Source organism: Arvicola amphibius, chromosome X (genome assembly GCF_903992535.2).
Source record: "Arvicola amphibius chromosome X, mArvAmp1.2, whole genome shotgun sequence".
Taxonomy (NCBI): Eukaryota; Metazoa; Chordata; class Mammalia; order Rodentia; family Cricetidae; genus Arvicola; species Arvicola amphibius.
Window position 1 is genome coordinate 30,910,395 of NC_052065.1, and position 21,433 is coordinate 30,931,827.

Consider the following 21,433-nt stretch of genomic DNA (forward strand, 5'->3'; position numbering starts at 1 on the left):
AGAAGAATGATAGATTCTGTTTTCGTATCCAGTCTGTTAACCTGTGCCTTTTTATTTATTTTTTAAAAGATGTATGTATTATGTATACAGTGTTCTGTACTGTGTGTGTGCCTGCAGGCTAGAAGAGGACACCAGATCTCATTATAGATGGTTGTGAGCCACCATGTGGTTGCTGGGAATTGAACTCAGGACCTCTGGGAGAGCAGCCAGTGCTCTTAACCTCTGAGTCATCTCTCTAGCACTCTTGTGCCTTTTCATTGGTTAGTTGAGTCCATTTATATTAAGGGTTATTAAGGAACAGTGATTGCTATCTCCTGTTAATTGAGATTTTATTGTTGGTGATCTTAATTTGTGCATTTTTATCTTCATTGGTATTTGCTGTTATATGACTTTCAATTCTCTGTGTTTTTGTTAATGTAGTCAACTTTCTTGGGTTGGAGTTTTCCTTCTAGTAGTTTGTGTAGGGTTGAGTTTGTGGCTATTATTGGTTAAATCCGGTTTTGTCATGGAATAACTTGTTTTGGTCTTCTATGGTGATTGAAAGTTTTGCTGGGTATAGTAGTCTGGCCTGGCATCCATGGTCCCTTAATGTCAACATAATGCTTGACCAGGACCTTTTGGCTTTCATTGTATCCATTGAAAAGTCAATTATAATTCTGATAGGTCTGCCTTTATATGTTTCTTGGTCGTTATCCTTTGCAGCTCTTAGTATTCTTTCTTTACTTTGTATGTTTAGTGTTTTGATTATTATATGGCGAGGGAACTTTTTTTTGATTCAGTCTGTTTGGTGTTCTGTAAGCTTCTTGTATCTTCATAGGCATATCTTTCTTTGGGTTGAAAAAGTTTTCTTCTATGGTTTTGTTAAATATATTTAATGTGCTTTTGAATTGAACTTCTCCTTCTTCTATACCTATTATTCTTAGGTTTGGTCTTTTCATGGTGTCCCATATATCCTGGATATTTTGGGTTAAGCTTTTGTTAGATTTAATGTTTTCTTTGGCTGACGACTCTATTTCCTCTATTGTATCCTCAGCACTTGATATTCTTTCTTTCATCTTTTGCATTCTGTTGTTCAGGCTTGCATTTGTGTTTCTTGATCATTTTCTCATTTCTGTTTCTATAATTCCCTCTGCATGTGTTTTCTTTATTGTCTCTATTTCTGTTTTCAAGTCTTGAATAGTTTCTTCCACATGTTTGATTGTTTTTTCTTGGTTTTCTTTAAGGTATTTGCTGATGTCTTCCATTTTTTGTTTGTCTTTTTCTCCATTTCTTAGAGGAAATTTCTCATTTCCTCTTTAAGAGTTTCAAACATTCTCCTGAAGTTATTTTTTAGGTCATTATCTTATGCTTCATCTATATTTGGTTGTTCAAGTCTTGATGTTGTAAGATTTTTAGGTTTTACTGGTGTTGTGTTGTTCTTTGTGGTGTAGCATGTGATCTTACCCTTTCTACTCATCTTTTCCTTTAATAGGTGTGGTTGGGGCTGTCTGGGATTCTGTTGATTAATCTTGTAGGTGCCAGTGAATCCAAGGCTCAAATGGTTGTTTCTTCTGTTACAGTCAGTGTCATGGTTCTAGTTACCCCTTTGATCACTCCTTGTTCCTGGAGGTTACTCAGCGCTCCTGGGCTTTGCTCCAGTCCCTTAGAGTTTGCTGTCTCAGGCCTGCTCTAGCCTAGGTCAGAGCCTTTGACCTGTTTCTGTAAATCTTGGTCTGGATCCCCTCCTGCAGAAGTCCCTGGCTTGGATTTAGTCCTGCAAAGGTCTCTGGCGCCAGTCTACTCCCTTGGAGTTCCCAGGCTCAGGTGTGCCCAAACCCACAAAGGACCTGGCTGAGGCTTACTCCCTTACTGGTCCTAGACTCATGTTCAGACCTGCAGAGGTTTCTGGTTCCTGTCTATTCCCTTTGATGTCCCAGACCAACACCCAGACCCACAGAGGTCCTGGCTCAGGCCTAGTTCCTTGGATGTCCCAGACTCAGGCTCAGACCCACAGGGGTCCCAGCCCAGGTCCACTCCCTTGAAGGCCCCAGATTCACCTCTGGACCCTGGGCGGTCTCTGGCTCTGGCTTACTAGCTCAGTGGTAACTGTCCTGTACCTTTTCCTGGTGGAGTTCACTGTCTCAGGTCTTTTTTGGCCCAAATTTCTGGCTCAGTCCTGGTCTGCTAATGTCCCTGGACTCAATCTGCTCCCGCTCCCCTGGTGCTTGCTTTCTCAGGCAAAGTTAATATTCTTAAATTATTACTTTATACTAGAATATCTTAACTTTCTACTAATGTGAATACAAAACAGGCTATTCAGTTTAACTATACAGCTAATTCAGATAGAATTCATGTTTTAAATAAGTTTGGTGCTAATTTATGTGGACGTGGATTAGCTGTTTGGTACCCACATGTTTTTACATTCTATAGAATTCCATGAACCGTTGTGATAAAAAAAACCTTGCCTTTATCCCTATGTCAGATTTAAATAATAACGATTTTAAAAATCTCAGCATGGTGGTGAATGTCTGTAATCACAGTACTTGAGAGCAAGACAGAATAATCCAGCATTGGAGCCCAGCCTGGTCTACACAGTGAGGACATACGTAAAAACCAATAAGCCAACTTGATGATGAATGCTTTAATCCCAGTGCTGGGGAGACAGAGGGAGATGGATCTGTGCAAGTACCAGGCCAGCCTGGTCTACACCGGCAGTTGCAGAGAATCCTAGATTATGTGAGACGTTGCTTAAAATAACCAACCAAACAAACAAAAATACAAGTTAAAGGGTTATGTCTTCTTGGCTGTCAAACAATTCCCTCAGTGTAGTCCTATACTTCCTAACAACAGGGTACTAAAAGAAACTTCTGTCTCTTGCTGAGCCCTTAGAAGTTTGTGGAATATGTGGTTTGAAACCAGGAATTCTTATATAGTGCTTAAAACACATTTTTTTTTTTCTGGCGGGCAGTGGTGGCTCATGCCTTTAATCCCAGCACTGGGGAGGCAGAGGCAGGTGAATCACTGGTGAGTTCAAGGCCAGCCTGGTCTACAAGAGCTAGTTCCAGGACACGTAGGACTGTTACACAGGGAAACCCTGTATTGAAAAACCCTGTATTAAAACAAAAAACAAAAAAGCCACCAACAACAAAACACACTTTTTACAAAAATACCTTTATAAAAGTATCTTGACACTTCTTAAAATGGGTAATGGGCCCATTTCAATTTGGAATACAGAAAAATGCTAGACATTTATAGCGCATAATCTGAGTGAGTGTGTCAAGGTGTGGAATCCTACCAAGAGGAGGCATCAGTGTGGAACCCTCACCCCTTATTCTCAAAGGGGCGACAAGAAATTTCCTAGCAGAATGTGTTCCCAGGAAGATAGTGGCCTTCCCCTCTCTCCCAGGACATTCCAAGCACAAGGTCACTTAGCTCAGCCCAACCAACCACCTGGTACAAGCTGATAAAGATGGCCTAACTCAAGAACAGTGGCCTTGCTCTAAGAACAAGGAGAAAGCTGACTTAACAGAATGGGAGGGAGCAAAAGTCCTTGTACCTGTGCGAAAGCAGCTTCAAAGATTCTCTTTGTAGTTATGCCTTTAAAAGCTTACTCCACATTTCAACTCCTCTTTCTTTTTCCTCAGCCTCCTCCTCCAGACAGTCTTGTCACCGCCCACAGTCCCTTCAGCACTTTGTGCACAGCTGCAAGACGCAGGGTTAGGGGCGGATTAGTTGGGTCCTCTCTCTATCTCGCTGTAATGGGGATGGAGATGAGTTCCAAGCATGTTTGTATTATTCTGATTAAACCTTGCTTATTGTAGTCTGGGCCTCTCTGGTGGTCTGTCTCTGGGGGTCATAATCTGGGCACAACAATCAATGCAGGGGTGTTTATTGCTAAGCTAATTTAAAAGAGTTACTAAAGAAAGATCTGGGTTATTAGCTACCAAGCGAGGAGCAGGGATGAAATTTCTGTTAAAGTCAACAAGATTCTTGCAACCACCGGAGGCTAAAGATAGGACCTAAGGAGGCAATCTAATCAGAAAGACAGCTTCAGAGGCGAATTCTGACTAAATGCTGGTTAAGGACAGTCTGCTGACACAAAAATGGTTGTCCTGTTCTATTACCCAGAGCCGTTCCTCCATCTATTCCTTCAGTTTTAAAAAGAGAATAAGGAAAATTTCTCGTGAAAACTCTAGCGGTGTTGGGGGTGGGGAAAGACCAGGAGAAGAGCATTGGACTACATTTCCCAGAAGCTCTCGTAGGGCGGGGACCCAACTAATCCGCCCCAACTCCGAGTGCGGCTGCGCACAAAGTGCTGAAGGGCTTGTGCTGAGAAGAGTGGGCGGTGACAAGACTGTCTGGAGGAGGAGGAGGCTGAGGAAAAAGAGAGACCATAGACTTCCACCTCGGTCTAGAGCGTCCTTTAAAGTGTTTGGGAGAGGAGGGCGGGTGGGGACCACCCCGAACTGGCCGCCGGCGGTATCATGGCGTCCCGGAACCCCCCTCCCCAAGGTGAGCAGCCAGGGCCCGAAGTAGTCACTGGGACGCGGCCCACAGCTCTCGACCTGGCTCCTACGGTGCTTCTCTCTTCCCCTCCAGTGTTTCTGGGGCTTGGTGGCCACACAGCCTCTTTGAGCCACCCCCCTCCGAACCAGATGTCTCCTTCCCCTCTTTGCGGAACTCACCAGGCTCCCCTACACCTACCAAGGCCGGATCCTGCCCTGCCCCCACCTCTAGCCCTTCTCCCATTTTACTACTGTAGGGGGTTTGGAGGGTTGATTGGTTGGTTGCGTTTAAGTCCTGTCATTTCCGTGGCTGGATTCCTGACCTGTTCTTTCAGGGGAGGAACATGCCCTCTCCCCTATTTTCCCACGGACGGAAATGGACCCTGCTCTGACCTTATTCTCACTGGGCCGGTAACCACTCACTGATTTGTAACTCACTGGCCCCTGCCTGCGCGTCCCTGTGTCTTTGTAAAGAACTGGGGATGATGGTATTGCTATGCTCTTTACTCCTGAGGTCCTAGTCTCAGGGATTGAGTTAATCTTGTTCATTCGTTTCCATGTGGCCATTTTTAGGTGTAGGCCAGACATGACAGTGAGTTGTCCCAGGTTTTATTAAAAAACAGTGTGAGAGGTTTCTGAGTATAGATTGATTCGATATTTTTCATTTTGTGTTTTTTAAAGACTATGAAAGCGATGACGAGTCTTACGAAGTGTTGGATTTAACTGAGTATGCAAGAAGACACCACTGGTGGAATCGAGTATTTGGCCACAGCTCGGGACCTATGGTAGAAAAATACTCAGTAGCTACCCAGATTGTAGTGGGCGGTGTGACTGGCTGGTGAGAACCTTTTTCATTCAATTTCTGTGGGAACCTAGCTATTGTCCTTTTGTAAATGGGCCCATCAGGCAGACCTTTGGGGCTTTCCCCTGATGTAACTAGGTAGATCAACCTTCAGACACTCCTTGCTGGAGTTTGGTGATTTCCCTCTGTCCCAGGCCCACCACAGTTCCTCTCTTCCCTGTTACCCTTCCTTTGATTCATTATCAAATTTCCAAATCTAGCAAGTCAATTTTAAGTAAATTGTTACTTGCTGTTCAGTGCTAACAACTGGAAAAACCTATGAGAACTCCCATTGCAGAACTGGCCTCTAGGATTAGCAGCTCTGTACATAGAAACATTAATGCTCAGCAAAAATTATTCATGATGATGCAGCGGATTTTATTTTGTGTGCTAGTTCAAATTCTGGTAGTGCTGTGAAGATCCGACAACATTGCTTCTGTGTTAGAGTTATGGACTGGTTACTTATTCTGCAATAATGTGCAGTACAATAAGGAGTGGTTAATGACCATTACCTGGGCAACAATTCAGATCACATGATAACACACCTTTCACGTACTTTAATTCTGTTATTTTTGGAATAAAAGATTAAACAGGTAGTAAGGGGCAGACCAGTTCAACATTTTGAAAAATGTTGATGACTCTCTTTTGAAGTGACACCGCTTCCTTTACATTCTAAGGTAAACTTAGCTTGTGTTAGTTAAAATACATACTTCCACATGGCATGGATAAATGATATTTCTTCATGTGTGTTTTACTTGTAACTTGGAATAATGATAGTTCCCTATGCCTTCTTGTAAAAGGCCTTTTATAATTTAAAACAACCAAAAACCAACTCTTGTGAAGATTCCATGGCACACAGGCACAATATAAATACTGTTTTATTGAAAGAGCCTGCAGTTATAACAGAAATTTCTGCAGAGGGCCTTGGTCACTCCGATAATTCACTGTAGGATGATAACACCTCTGTCTCCCTTAAATCAATCCATAATTTGGTGCCAGAGGTGATTGGTTAGATGGAGTCATGGCTAAAAGCCCGATGTTAAAAGATACTTTAAAAATAATTGAGAAATAAAATTATAAGACTACTGCACATTTTCTTCTTGTAGACCAAGCCTGATAAGAAGGCCTAGCCAGACAGTGGTGGTGCCACCTTTAATCCAAGTACTCAGGACGCAGAGGCAGGTGGATCTCTGTGAGTTCAAGGCCAGCCTGGTCTATAAGAGCTAGTTCCAGGACAAGCTTTAAAGCTACAGAGAAACCCTGACTTGAAAAACCAAAAAAAAAAAAAAAAAAAGCTGGGATTGCTTGAAAAACCTAAAGGCAGAGCAGAAGTTATAGTCTTCTTAGTGACTGATGCTTGTTAGCAGTGGTACACAGCTTGTGGAACATCCACCTTGGGATATTGTGGAGACTTCCTGCTTCTTTTTCTGAGCCTTTGGTATCGACTCCTGTATGAGGAAGACATTCTTGATAATGATAACACATACATTGACTTATTAGTATCTACCAAGAACTCAATCCAGGAGCTATGTAAGAGTCTGGGTTTTGGTTTTGGTTTTGTTTTGACATTGATCTGTTTATATGTGGGGCACAGATATGTCCCGGTACATGTGTGGTGGTCAGAGGACAGCTTATAGGAATCAAATCTCTCTACCATGTGGGTTTTGAGGATCAAACTTGGGTCTTCAGGCTTGGTGGCAAGTGCTTTTACCTACTGAGCCATCCTATGGCCCGAACTGTGTAATAGGACACTGATATATAGGTGGCTTGTTTCTTATCTAGTCTGGGGTAAATTCAGGGCCTTGCATATAGCAGGTAAGCACTCTACCTCTGATGGACATCGGCAGTTACATAGGTGATTTGCTGTAATGACTTGGACTGTAGTGTAGATTCAATGTAGTAAAGTTTTAAAATACTCTTAGAATAAAACATTGGTGTGTTTGTCGTGTAAAAGAGGAGCAGTTAATAGGCATGAACCTAACTTAACACTTCACACCTATTTGAGACATGAAGGATAACCTGAGGAGATTATATTTAGCTGTAGGTAGGTAGCTGTAGGTGGGTTTTTTTTGAGACAAGGTTTCTCTGTAGCTTTGGTGCCTGTCCTGTCATAAGCTAGTGTGAGAATGGGTGGTTGCTAGGAAACCTGGAGGCCTTTAAGACTGATTCTGGTATTGTTTGAACATGGTCTAGAAGCATGGTTATTGAATTCCAACATTAAATTACCAAGGTAATGATGCTCTTAAGAGTGGAAAGAAGGGCTGGCAAGATGGCTCAGCAAGTAGGCTTGATGCCAAGCTTGGTGACCTGAATTCTCTCCATAGGACCATAGGATTCACATGGTAGAGAGAATCAACTCGTGCACATTTTACTTGGACATCTCTGCCTATGAATGCTCACACACACACACACACACACACACACACACACACACACAGAGAGAGAGAGAGAGAGAGAGAGAGAGAGAGAGAGAGAGAGAGAGAGAGAGAGAGAGAGAGAGCAAAAAATTAACAAAAGAGTAGAAAGAAAAAAACAGTTTTAGAGATGGGGTTTAGAAAACGTTGAGGTAAAAAGCTAAAGAAATCTGGAATGAATGTGAAGTGGCAATGGAGAATGGTACTGTCACAGAAATTGGAACCTTAGTAGCAGTTGTTTTGACTGTGTTTGTGTCTCTGTGCCATGACTCAAATTGAAGTAAGGATCTACTGTGTTACAGTATGACTTCATCTTACCTAATTACGTCAACAGTAACCTTACTTCCTAGTAAAGTCTCATGAAGGACAGTAATTTGTGGGACACACAAATTCAGTGTACAAGGCTAGGGTTAGAAATCTGGAATTCGTTTGTGCAATTTAAATCTGGAATATTAAGGGGAATGTGAGTTCACTCCAGAGGTATAGGGTGACACTCCACAGTTAGATGAGACAAAACAAGCTTAATCCAGAAAATCAATAGTATGAGAAATGTGGGCAATGTAAGGGCATAAAATGACACAAAAGACAGGAAAGCTTTTCATAGGCAGAGCTAGGCAGGAATCTGTAGAATTGGAAAGATTAATAGCTCAAATAAAGATGATGATGCATTTGAAACTAACTGGGTTGGAGCTGGTTTAGGTAGAGTGCATGTTGGCCAGATGGATGGAACACCTTGACCGCATGAAGCCAAACAAGGAAATGACTTACTGTGGGAATTTGATCTTATACAAACAAATGTGGAAGGAGTATAAAGAACCCAAGTACTCACAATTGGTTTCAGTAGCTGCTATTTTTATTTTCCTTTTAAGTCTCCCTCTTCTCTCCTTTACTCATTTCGCAGCAAATCTCAGACATTTTAGAGTGTGCATTTTTAACTACCCTATATGACTGCAGGAAAACACTAAAAGTTTCTGAGCAGGCAAAGGACATTATCAAAAGAGATGGGAACACATTAAGCTTTTATTAGGAAAGCAATAAAATGTAGAAATTTATTGTATCGCTGATTGTTCTTGTCTTTTGTTATTTCTGTCATTAAAGGTGTGCAGGATTTTTATTCCAGAAGGTTGGAAAACTTGCAGCAACTGCCGTAGGTGGTGGCTTTCTTCTCCTACAGGTATGTTAGACCTCTCTGTACTTGCTTCTGCTTATACAGGTAGCCCATGGGAACAGAGAATGTTAACTCCTTTAATTTCTGTTCATTTCAATAGAAGGTAGAATTTATCTTTTAGGCATTAGTTTATGGCAAAACTATAATGAGTTTTAAAAGCTTGCATCTGTCATAAAAGAAAACAAACTAAATATTTCTAGATCCTTGAATATATGCACAGCATGATGAGATATCAACTATTAAGAAGATAGCTTTGAACCAGGTGTGGTTGCACACATCCATAATCCAGCTACTCAAAAGAATGAGGCAGGAGGACTACAAGTCCAAAGCAAGACTTCATCTTCAAACCAGACCAAACCAAACCAAATATCTGGAGCTGTAGTTTAGTAGTTGTACCTTTGAATTTTACCATTAAACTGGGATTATGAATGTGTACAACCGCATTTGGTTTATAGATCCCACTGTGCATTCATTGTGTTTTTCATAAACTAATGCCTAGTTCTGTCAAAAGCTGAGCAACTATTAACATTTTTCTAACACTTTTTAAAACACTGAAGAACTAGAGCCAGGTGTGATGCTATATAGTAGGGTTTCTGTGGAAGAGTACCTTGGTACCTTGGTGGATGGATTGGGGCCAAGGAATGGAATGCCACAGAGATCACACCATATAACAGATCTCAGCAAGAGATTTTTTGGGGTGGAGTGAAAGTCTCCCTTGGAAGAGAGAGAGGGGGGGGAAGGAGGGAGGGAGGGAGAGAAGGAGGGAGGGAGAAAAGGAGGGAGGGGGGGGGAGGGGAGAGGGAAAGGGAGGGGGAGAGAGGGAGAGAGAGAGAGAGAGAGAGAGAGGAAGGATAGAGCCATACAGAGAATGAGAGAGCTGTCTGTGATGGCTGGAACATTTTAAGGATGCATGTGTTGCATTTGGTGGCTGGTGATGAAGGGACTGCTGGCCCTGAGTTCCTGAAGGCAGGCTGGGAGTGGAGGGGGACTGATTCCTAACAGTATAGCCCTGAAATTGCAGCACTCAAGAGGCTGAGAGGCTAAGACAGAAGGATCTAGAGATCAGGCCAGCCTTGGCCTACTTAGTTAGTTATATACTAATACTTCAGAGGGAAAAGAAGAGAAAAGAAAGAAGAAAGAAAGGAAGATGCAGAAAGTAGAAAATAAAGTTTAAAAATACCCATAATCCGATCCATAATCCTATTTCTGAGACAGGTGAATTAAAATTTTAATTTTGCTCATCCTCTTTTAGGGGTTAAAAGTGCTTTGATATTAGAGAATGTTTTTGAGGATATTATCTACCATTCATGTCTGATTGGTATGTGTTTTCCTCAAAATAGCGTTTCCTGAAGAAGATCAACTATAGTAAATCTCATAATTGAAAATCTTTTGGAATGAGTGTTAGCAACAGTTTTAAAGATGGAGAGAACTGGCGGTTATATCAGATTTAAGAAATGATTGCTGTTTGTAGCAACCAAAGTCTGACTCTATTACCTAAGCCATTGACCCTGTAATAACCAATGGAGTAGTCTCCTTCAGTGCAAAGAGATAGAACTTATGTGAATTATGCACTAATTTAAGTAGTATACTAGCCAACTGTTTTAAGAATATATTTTCTATTAATAATGATATTAAGAGCAATATTTATTGTGTAGGTAAAAGGATGTGATTAATTTCTAATTTGGTCTTTTGGGTGTACATTAGTGTTTACATGGAAGATAATCTTATTTAAGCTGATTTTGACTTGCATTTGTATAGAATCAAGGGCATATTTAAGTCTATTGGTATTTTGGAAACCGAGTTGTCATTTTTTTCAATGCAAAGGGAACTAGACTGAAACAGAATATACTAAAACTGTTAACAGAATTGATTTGTGTGTTTGTTTTAATCTATTCTGTGCCTTTTAGTCTATTTAAATACATTTGGTAGTCACTGTTCAAGCCCACATTTTATCATTGCTACTTCCTGCTTTTCCAACCCTGGGATTTTTGAAATCTTGAAGGCTGAAGGGCATAGGTAAAAAAGAATCAGGGTAAAAGGAGGCAGAGAATTAATCTGCAACAAGTGCTATACAAGTATCTGTTCCCTATATACAATCACATATAACTTTAAAAAAGCTGAAATACTCATACATCATTGTCTACTTTAACTTAAGCAGGGGGAGTGGAGAACTCTGTAATTGGTTACGATTCATTAGTTGGAAATAATACTGTACTCAGACCTGCTCTGATGTCCATTTTAAGAAGGCAATATGAGAAATACCTACTGAAAAGCATTTAATATTGTTAGTAGAAAAGCTTTAAGTCATAACCTAAACTAATACTTATCTTTAATGATAAGCAAAGGTTATGAAATATGGAGTCAGGCCTAAGAATGTGAGGCAATTAGCTTAAAAGCCATTTCTTTCTCTAGCTTCTCTTTCAGGTTCCTCCTACTGCCTTTTCAAGGCTAATTGTATCTGGGGGTGAAAGCAGTCTGATGCAGATTAATTCTCTGCCTCCTTTTACCCTGATTCTCTCTCCCCTCCTTTGAAGCAACGATTTTAACTTTTCACAGAGCCTTCTTTCCAGAGTTGATTGACCAGTTTTTTGATCTATTAGTAGCAGGTGTTCACTTGTTTTCACATTATGGAATATTTGCTGTTAGTTTTTGAGTTGTCCCATTCTAGCCCCACCTCACCTATATTACACACTTGAATGCTTACTGACCTTCCCCCATGCCCTCTGGCCCCATCTTGAGTATTGTCTCATAATTGTGTATGATTAAGTAACTGGGTTAAGTGAGCTACTTGAATTCATGTTTTTTATTGATACTCCATACCTCCTCATCCAGACAACTCCAACCCTTTTTCTCTTTAGAAAACAAACAGGCAAATAAAGAAGCAAATAAACCAGAATGAAAAAATAAATAAATTGTCTTTATAAAATAGAAAAAGCACAAAAATACAGTTTAGGAAGGTTTGGGCCCTTATTTACAGTAAGAAGGTTGTTCTTTTCTTTTTTTTCTTCTTTTGATTTATTCTTGTTATCTAACTCTCTCCTGGGAATATGCATTAGCCAGCCAGGTTAGTCTTCTGGAGAGGGCTGTCCCAGGCTCATTTTTCCTGCTTGTTTTCTAGGCCTAGCATATGCCTGTTTTCGCCGGTTTTTCCTTTCAGTACCATTCTGAATGTTTTCCTGTGCTCTGTCTTGGGTTGTTTCCTGTGCCTCATGTTGTTTTGTTTCCTATTTTCAAGGGACACACCTTTCCATTATTATGTCTTCAAGTATTGCTGTGAAGGGACACCATGACCACAGCAACTTTTTTTTTTTTTTTTTTTTTTTTTGGTTTTTCGAGACAGGGTTTCTCTGTAGCTTTGGAGACTGTCCTGGAACTAGCTCTTGTAGACCACGCTGGTCTCGAACTCTCAGAGATCTGCCTGCCTCTGCCTCCCGAGTGCTGGGATTAAAGGCGTGCGCCACCACCGCCCGGCCACAGCAACTTTTATAAAGGAAAACATTTAATTGAGGCGGTGGCTGACAGTTTTAGAGGTTTACTCTGTTATAATCATGGTGAGAAGCATGGTGCTCGAAAAGGAGCTGAGACTTCTATGTCTTGATCCACAGGCAACAGGAAGTGAACTGTGTTACTGAGCATAGCTTGATCATTTGAGACCTCAAATCCCCCACACCTCCAACGAGGCCACACCTCCTCCAGCCAGGCCACACCTCCTAATAGTCCCACTCCCTATGGGCCAAGCATCCATACCCAAGAGTCTATGGAGGCCATACCTATTCAAACCACACATCAAGTAACTTGTGGAGAAAATAAGCATGGGTAGTATAATTTTTGAGATTTTGCATGTCTGAAAATTTCATTGAATCTCACATTTGAGTAATAGTTAAGCTTGGTGTAGATATTGCTACATTGTCTTCCAAATTCAGTACTGCTGTTGAAAGTCTTTTTAAAACAGTTCTAATACCTGACCATTTGTATGCATACCTTCCTTCTCCCATGTCCTAGTAAGTGCTTACAAGATTTTATTGTGTGTGTGTCCCCAGTGTTATGATTTGTGACATTGCTAGTTCTTGCTGTGGGCCTGTTTTTACCCACTGTGGTCCCTTTCAGTTCAGAAATCTTATTAATATTAGCAAACAAGTTCCTGTTCTGTGTTTTTTCTTATTGCTGCCCTGCCCCTGTATTTCCTGTGATATGGATCTTCTGGACTGGCTGTCTAATTTTTATAGCCTATCTTCCTGATGTTTTTAGTTCTGTCTTTTTTTGGTTTATTTTCTGGGAGATATCGTCACCTTCATCTCCTAGCTGAGTTTTTCATTTCTGCTTATTTCTATTTATTAATTTATTGGTACTGAGGATTGAACTCGGTTCTCATGCATAGTAGGCAGGCATTCTACCACTAAGCTACATGTAGCCCTAGCCTGTGCTTATATTTTTAATTCCTCTGAGCTATTTATAGTTACTTAAAGAGATCGAGGAAGTAGACTGTGTTTATATGAAATTTGATCCTATCACCCAGTCTCTGATTTGAATTGAAAATAAAAGGCTCTTAAAAGTGGCAGGGGCTGAAAATTGTTTTAATTGCCAGGTGCTAGCTTGAAGTAACTGATTTTATAAGCTCTAGGTGTTGGTTCAAATAATCTGTCATGCATGAAGTTCTTAGCATCTGAACAAGCTGTTTATCAGTCTAGTTTTTCAGTGTTCCAGATAACACTGCAGTGATAGTTATCTATTTGCAGTAGTGGAGATTGAAGCCAGGGCCTCATGCGTGCCAGGCAAGCCCTGTTTCACTGAGCTACATCCCAGATTTTTAATTAACCATTTGTTTTCATTTTTTACACTCCTCTAACACAAAGCAAACATGTTGAAGCCTTTTGATTGTCAAGTGCTTCTACTAAGTATACATTTATTGCATTTCCACTATCTTTTTATGGAAGTACATACCAATTTCCTTTCTTTCCAGTCTGTATTCTTCAGAAGGAAATCACTAGGGCAGCCCACACTGGAGGAATAGGAGTGACCTTACTGAGGGCAAGTGTCTACATAAGTTATTTTTTAAAGTTTCTAGTCAGGGATAGTTGTATAGCCTGCATAGTTCCAACTATTAGGGAAGATGAGGCAGAAGGATTATTTGATCCCAGGAGTCGAAGCCTTGCCTAGGCAACATGGTGAAACCTTGTCTCAGAAAGAGAAAAAAAATTTTGAAGACTTGTCTCTTCTATATTTATTAATTTTTATTAAATTATACCAGTATGAACTTACCTTTTTATTTTATATTTTGGGTTAAAATTTAAGTACCATTTTCTTGATCAAATTTTTATAGATTTAGCCATGGGAAGCTCTTTCAATTGTGCATTATCCTCTCTGACCATCAGTGTTCATGGTATTCATTTATTCCTTTATTAACTCATATTTTTATTGTGTGTATGTATGTGTATATGGTGTATTCATGTGTGTAGGTTCACTTGCCCATGTCTGTGCGGCCTGAGGTTGATGTGCCCCTTCTTTTCTTCTTTTCTGAGGCAGGATTTCTCACTGAATGTGGATCTCTATGTTTGTGCTCGATCACTTACTAATCATGAGACTCACAAGTAGGAAGCCCCATCTACCTCCTTACAACTTCAAGCAGCAGTGAATTGTTATCTGAAAGCTTGATGCTATTTTTAACATTTCATTATTGTTTTATTATTGTGGTTCTGGGGATCTAACCCAGGATGTCCTTCCTACATGTCAGACAAGCACTCTACCACTGAGATGTACCATCAGCTCCTTATTTTTAACTGGGAAATTTTTATTTTAACAAAGCCTTTTTACCTAATTTAATTAAATATTGAAATGTTGTAGAAAAGTCAAATATAGTTCAAAAAGTGGTCATCATTGCACCACCTCTTCTCCAGTCTGCTGGTATGAATTTCTTTATAATTGCATAGATAAAAGTAAACAAGACTAAAGTGGGTCCTGGATGGTCAATTCTGAGGATGCACTTGCCTATTGGGTTAGATGTACTTGAATCTCACTGGGAGCAAATGATTTATCCTTGATATTGCACTGCAGCATACTGCTCAGTTCAGACTGTTCCCCTTCAGTTTGACCAGGTCTCTCTAGAAGGGCAGATAGTCATGAACTTCTCAAGGAAATTGCTTCAGTGGTAGTGAGTTATATCCAAGCCAGATGGAAACCATCCTCCCACTGATAAACATGATAGGACCCTTTGGGTTAATCTGGCCCAGTTACTTTGTTAGAGTATTCTTTGAATCAGGTTGGTTAATACAACTTTGGAGATTTAGTATTTATTCATTGTCTTTATCATCATTCATTCAGTGTTTCTCATTCTTCTTTATGCATGACATTATTTGTGACCAGAAACACAGAGATTCACAGTTCACTGGAAGAGATAGACAGTGGCAAACAAATTTAATCATCTGGTTGAGGCCGAGCTGGATGGGTACCTGTGGTGTGGAGAGTACAGAGAAAGGCTTGAATTGCTTGGAGGTATTGGAGGAGGGGAACTTAGACATTATGTCTTATGTATCTCAAGATTTCTTAACCACTGTAACTATATGATACTTTACTTCAAAATGGAGTGTCTATAAAATCTTTTTCTCAAATTAACTGGATTTACTGACTTTAGTAGCAGCTACATTTTTTTTTTTAAATTTATACATAGAATTGTATTTGTGAGAATTTATTTTATCTGTCTGATTAGATGGCCTCTAATTTTTACTTGTGGGCTCGGAGTAGATCAACAGTCACTTCTGGGACTGAATTTAAGGTTTTTGTTGTTGTTGTTATTTTATCAACAATGTAATTTATGATACTTATTAATCTTTTAAAAATTTGTAACTTATATTGGTAAATCTTGAAAATGACAGTTGAATTATGGGTTGCCAGTGTGTGGTAACATGCATAGTGTTTTGGCCATTCTAACCAACAACCAAAGCCATGTACATGGATGAAATTTTTATTATTTCAGTAAGAAAAAATGTTGAAATTCAACCTAAGGTTAAATACTACAGAAGTTTCAAAGTAATCAACAAGTTTAATTACTCAGGCATATCTTTAACTTTCATATAGAAAAAAACTTTCTCTGAAGTTCATTGTCACTGCTGTGCCTATGATCCAAATCGCTGTATCAGGTTTTAACAGAAAAGTTTTCATATGCCATTCAATTTGATCACCTCTCTTTCTGAGGCTGGAGTCTGATGTGATAGCCAGTAAGTGAGTATAAGAAGAACTGCAGATAAATTCCTATGTGGAAGCCGGGCGGCGGTGGCGCACGCCTTTAATCCCAGCACTCGGGAGGCAGAGGCAGGCGGATCTCTGTGAGTTCGAGACCAGCCTGGTCTACAAGAGCTAGCTCCAGGATAGGCTCCAAAGCTACAGAGAAACCCTGTCTCGAAAAAACAAAAAAAAAAAAAAAAAAAAAAAAAAATTCCTATGTGGAGTTAATCATAGAGAAAATAAATCCTAAGATTCCAGTCAGACTCTAATGAAATCAGATATTTTTGTTATTTCAAATATTCTATATATAGTTAAAAACCTACAAAGAATTCATGAGATTGATAGTGATTTTTAATAGTATATCTAGTTCAGTTATTTATTTATGTGCTTATTTATATTTATATTTTAATTATACTGGTTACATCTTGCTGTTGTTCTTCCAATTTTTCAGTGGCCCAGTAACTTCATATTAGGGTTCTTAAGATGAATAAGCATTTAGCTATAGTTTTATAAAAAGGACTTATAATATGAAATTTATTATGGAAAACAATTACTATAAAGTTTTTAAATTAAAATATAATTACATTATTACTCCCCTTCCCTTTCCTACCACCAACTCTCTATATATACCACTCTCTCAAAATTCATGGCCTCCCTTTCTTCGTTATTGTTGCAAATGCATTCATATAGAAGTACAACCTGCCTTGTCATTTAGTGCTGTATGTAGTTTCAGGGATGGCAATTTGAAACTGGATAACCAATTAGAGGCTCTTCCCTGGGGTTGACAAATTCTTCACATTTCAGCAGTTGCCTGTAATTCTTTGTCTAGGGGTGGGGCTCCACACGTCTGTTGGTGTTGTCATTGTTTAGGTCCCCTTTAAGCAGCCATATTGGTGAGATTTCTCTGCTCTTTCTAGGAGACAAGATCTCACAGCAAACTTCCTGGTCTTCTGACTCTTAAAACTCTTCCCTTTTATTTGAGATGTTCCCAGAGCCTTAGGTGCAAGAGTTTTGTTATAGATTTATCTGTCAAGTCTGGATGGTATTTTGTAATATCCATCTAGTGCAAAGCAAAAGTGCTTTGGTGAGGGTTAAAAGCTGCACTTATCTGGCTATCAAGGTAAGTATTTAGAATGCAAAGTTAAGGATTGTGCTTATTAAGGAAAGTAGCAGTAGTAGGTACCCCTCTAAGATCCATGATCTCACTAGTTCTGGATGGTTGGCTAGGCTTCCAGTAAGTACCAGGTGTACTTTCCCTCATTGTGGAAGCCTTAAGTCCAAATAGATAGTTGTTGGTTACTACCAAGATATGAGTGTCAGTGTTTTTTACCTTTAGGAATATCTTCTCAGTCCGGTCATTGTTATGGTTCGTAGGCATAATGGACAGGTAGGAATATTGTTTTCCTCCCTTGGCATTTTGTATATTACGTTTCTGTTACTGTGTGAGTTAGAATCCTCAGGGAGGAGACTTCAGATTAGACATAATTTGGATCCTCCAAGTCCTTTGTCTAAAGTGCATGTTGTGTTCATCAATACATACTTTCAGTCTCTGGGGGACAGCCAAAGGCAATAGCAATAGCATATATTATTTGGGGAGTCTCTTGGACTCCCCTGACCAACTCGAGATAACATTTTTCATGTCTAGTACTGAAATTTTTTTGTTTAACAGTCAGTGGCTCCTAGGGTAGTGCTGTCAGCCCAAGTGGCATAACTTTGTGTCTGTGGGGGTACATATATGTGTTTATATATGTATATATAGGTACACTATATGTATATATAAAAACTAATGTGCATTATATGTAATTTTCAGTAAATAAAAAGTAATATGATTCCTTATGGCTTTTTCAAACATCTATAGTGCTATTTTTCCCTATCCTCATGCCCCTTGTTCTGTACTGACCTCCCTCCCTGTGGGCAGAAGTTTTCTGTATATCGGCAGCCAGCACCTAAATAACCACAGAGACTTAATTACAAATAGTCAACTGACAGCTTAGACTTGTTTTTAGCTAGGTGTTATAATTTAAATTAACCCATTTTTATTCATCTGTGTCCTGTGTGAGGTAATCTGGGGTTCGTTTACCTCACTGTATACCTCCCCCATTCTGCTTGCTCTGCATCCCATGCTGTCTCCCCTGACTCCTCAGACTCCCATGACTCCACCCTTCTTCCTAGCACCCTCTTAGTTTGGGCCTCCAGCCTAATCTCTTTGTGCCTAGCTATTGATCTTTCAGCTCTTTTATTAAACCAATCAGAAGGTACCTTGGTAAAGAAACATCTTTACAGTGTACAAAAAGACTATTCCATACTACCTCCCCCCTTGCCAGTTAAGCATCATGCTCTATTTTCCCTTTCATATCATTTGTATTTTACTATTCTAATTTCTAGCATATCTCATGCCTGAAGTCCCCCTTTTTTCTGATTTCTGTGGTTACCCCAGGTTATATACTCACATCTGAAGATTTGGACCTAGGAACCCCAAATGAAAGAGAACATGCAGTGCTTGTCTTTCTGGGTCTGGTTACCTCATTCAATAAAATATTTTCTAGTTCCATCCTTTTACCTGCAGATTATTTCAATTTTTCTTTTCTTTTTTGTTTAAAAGGCCTTCTTGAATGCAGGAGTTTATTTTTATTTTATGTACATTGGTGCTATGCCTCTAGGCATGTCTGTATGAGAGCATTGAATCCCCTAGAACTGGAGTTAGAGACAGTTGTGAGCTGCCATGTGGGTGCTGGGAGTTGAATCTGGGTCCTCTAGGCATGTCTGTATGAGAGCATTGAATCTCCTGGAACTGGAGTTACAGACAGTTGTGAGTGGCCATGTGGGTGCTGGGAGTTGAATCTGGGTCCTCTGGAAGAGCAGTCAGGGCTCTTAACCACTGATCATCTCTCCAGCCCTATTTTCATTTTTTAAAATAGTGGAATAATATCGATAGTATATTTGTATCACATTTCATTATCCATTTGTCAGTTGTAGGACTTGTAGCTTGTTTCTATTTGCCAGCTGTTGTGAATAGAGGAGCAATGAACATAGATAGCTGAGCAAGTGTCTGTGGAGTAGGATGTCAAGTACTATGGGCATATGCCAAGGGATGTTATAGCTGGGGCATTTGGTAGTTATTTTTAGCTTTTTTGAGAATTCTCCATAGTGACTTCCAGAAGGGCGACATCGACTTGCAGTCCCACCAAGAGTGAATGGAAGTTCCCCTTTCCCCACATTATCTTAAGTAGATTCAGAGCTAGTGAAGATCCTTTATCAGTCTGTTTTAGATTTCTTTAATGGCATGTCAACTGATTGCCTACTATTTCACATCTATTTAATTAAAGGGTACTTTTTAAGTCATACTTCAGGTAATCTATACTTTTAGCTGATTTCTATTCTAAAAGGTAGGATAAAAGCAGTTATTATAGTTATAATACAGCTTTTTGAATCTTTCCCAGCACATACTATATATACTTTTAGGAGTACTCCTAAGAAGAGTGGAGTCTTAGGTCGTCTTTGTTCAGTGCCTCTTGAATGAGTGAATTGGTAACTCAGTAACAGTTTCTTACGTAGAAGCTCTGTGAATTCCTGTAAATCTAATTGACCTTCTACTTCTGGGATTTGACAGTCATTTTTATTGCATGTTTACAGGTTGCCAGTCACAGTGGCTATGTGCAGATTGACTGGAAGAGAGTTGAAAAAGATGTTAACAAAGCAAAAAGACAGATTAAGAAACGAGCAAATAAAGCAGCACCCGAAATCAACAATATAATTGAAGAAGTAAGACAATGAGCAATTTTGCTTTTTTTTGGTAATAAGTTTCAGTACAAATTATGACTGAGGATTGCATTGTTTTAATGATGTTTTAGATAGGTATGGTGGATCATACTTATAATCCCAGCACTTGGGAGACTGAGTAAGGAGGATTGCCATGAATTATAAACCAGCCTGTCAGCCTGAGCTACAGAATAAAACTCCATTTTAAGAAAGAAAATCAAGCAAGAACAACAAAAGAAAATAATTGAGAATGTTATTTATCTTGAATTCAATAATTAAGGGTACTTTTTAAAAGTGTACATTTTTATTGTTGTTAAATATATGATAAAGTTTACCGTGCTTAAGTATATAGTTCAGAGGCATTATGTACATTCATGCTTCTGTACAGTCATTCCCTCTAACCATTTGCAAAATTTAAAAATTGATTTTATTAAATACTATTTTCCCAAGTTTGCCCTCCCCTTAGTCCTCCATTCTCTTTCGAGAGTCACAGGTAGAATGGTCATAAGTAGAATTATGCATTTGTTCTTTTGTTGTCTGTCTGATTTCATTCAGTGTAATATTTCAAGGTTCATCTATTTTATAGCATAATTAAGAGTATTTTTATTGACATTTTGATTTTTAGGCAACAGAATTTATCAAGCAGAACATTGTGATATCCAGTGGCTTTGTGGGAGGCTTTTTGCTAGGCCTTGCATCTTAAGGACTCGAAATTTCTATCTTAGTGGATCCAACAGTGAGAAGAGAATTGGTGGCAGCAGGGCGATCTCTCAATGGCACATGCCCCCAGAATCTCCAGAGAAAGGAACAACCAGCTAGACAATTGCAAATGCAACAGCTTAGCTTTTGCCACTTGAAGCTTGACAAGCTAGTAGCTGCTGTAAGACAACCTGTGTGGTATGTAATAATAGTATTCTTAAACAAATCGTGGCTTTTGCCAATTTTTTTAATTTACATTTGTTTAGAAACTAGTCTATGAATATTGTCATTGGATATATGGAGACAGAAAAAAAGCTATTATGTGTACTGTCTGATAAAATATTACCCTGTCTTATTTTAAAAGTTCTTTGTGCTTTACTGTATAGTGCCAATAATATTTAAAAAAATGTCTTACAGCTTCAATATTATGGCTGACTTTTAAAAAATGTGTTTGCAATAAATCGAAGAATTGTATTACCCCTTTGTGGAAGGCTGTAGAAACAATAGAATTATTAAGATATTAAACTCTTCTGATATATCAATCTTTTTTTCCTCATGTTTCTTACTTTGCTTATGTAGTATGTTTTACATTAAAGGCTTTTGTAAAGAAATACTACATGCCTAAAAAACACTTTCCTTCTCTCATATCTACAGTTTTTTAAATGTTTCCTTATATGTTCTAGTTTTTCAGTTTTGTTTGATTTATTTATCCCTGATAGCCTAGATAGAACTAACTTAGGAGGATGTTATTAGTTGGGTCATTGATACATTTTATGAACTTCAAATACATCAAATTTTTTATTTCTAAATAACTTAATTATAATTTTGGCCTCTTCACCAAAATGTACAG

The 21,433-nt window shown here is 39.2% G+C and overlaps 1 protein-coding gene across 2 annotated transcripts; it reads left to right on the forward strand.

Annotated features, from left to right (window-relative positions):
• Positions 1 to 4,310: 4,310 nt before the first annotated feature.
• On the forward strand, positions 4,311 to 21,125 carry Fundc1 (FUN14 domain containing 1). 2 transcript variants are annotated; one of them, XM_038316863.1, is made up of 5 exons: positions 4,311 to 4,491; positions 5,166 to 5,322; positions 8,838 to 8,913; positions 19,759 to 19,887; positions 20,510 to 21,125. In XM_038316863.1, exons 1-5 carry the CDS (start codon positions 4,464 to 4,466, stop codon positions 20,585 to 20,587), a joined length of 468 nt encoding a protein of 155 aa, XP_038172791.1. In that variant the 5' UTR covers positions 4,311 to 4,463; the 3' UTR covers positions 20,588 to 21,125. The 2 variants fall into 2 exon arrangements, with proteins under 2 accessions (XP_038172791.1, XP_038172792.1); XM_038316864.2 differs by having other exon boundaries at positions 20,610 to 21,125.
• Positions 21,126 to 21,433: the final 308 nt, after the last annotated feature.

Excerpts from the sequence above, each read along its gene's own strand:
- Fundc1 (XM_038316863.1), top strand. The coding sequence starts at position 4,464 with ATGGCGTCCCGGAACCCCCCTCCCCAAG. Across the intron at positions 4,492-5,165 it reads CCGGAACCCCCCTCCCCAAG|ACTATGAAAGCGATGACGAG; the intron begins GTGAGCAGCCAG and ends TGTTTTTTAAAG. Across the intron at positions 8,914-19,758 it reads GTGGCTTTCTTCTCCTACAG|GTTGCCAGTCACAGTGGCTA; the intron begins GTATGTTAGACC and ends GCATGTTTACAG.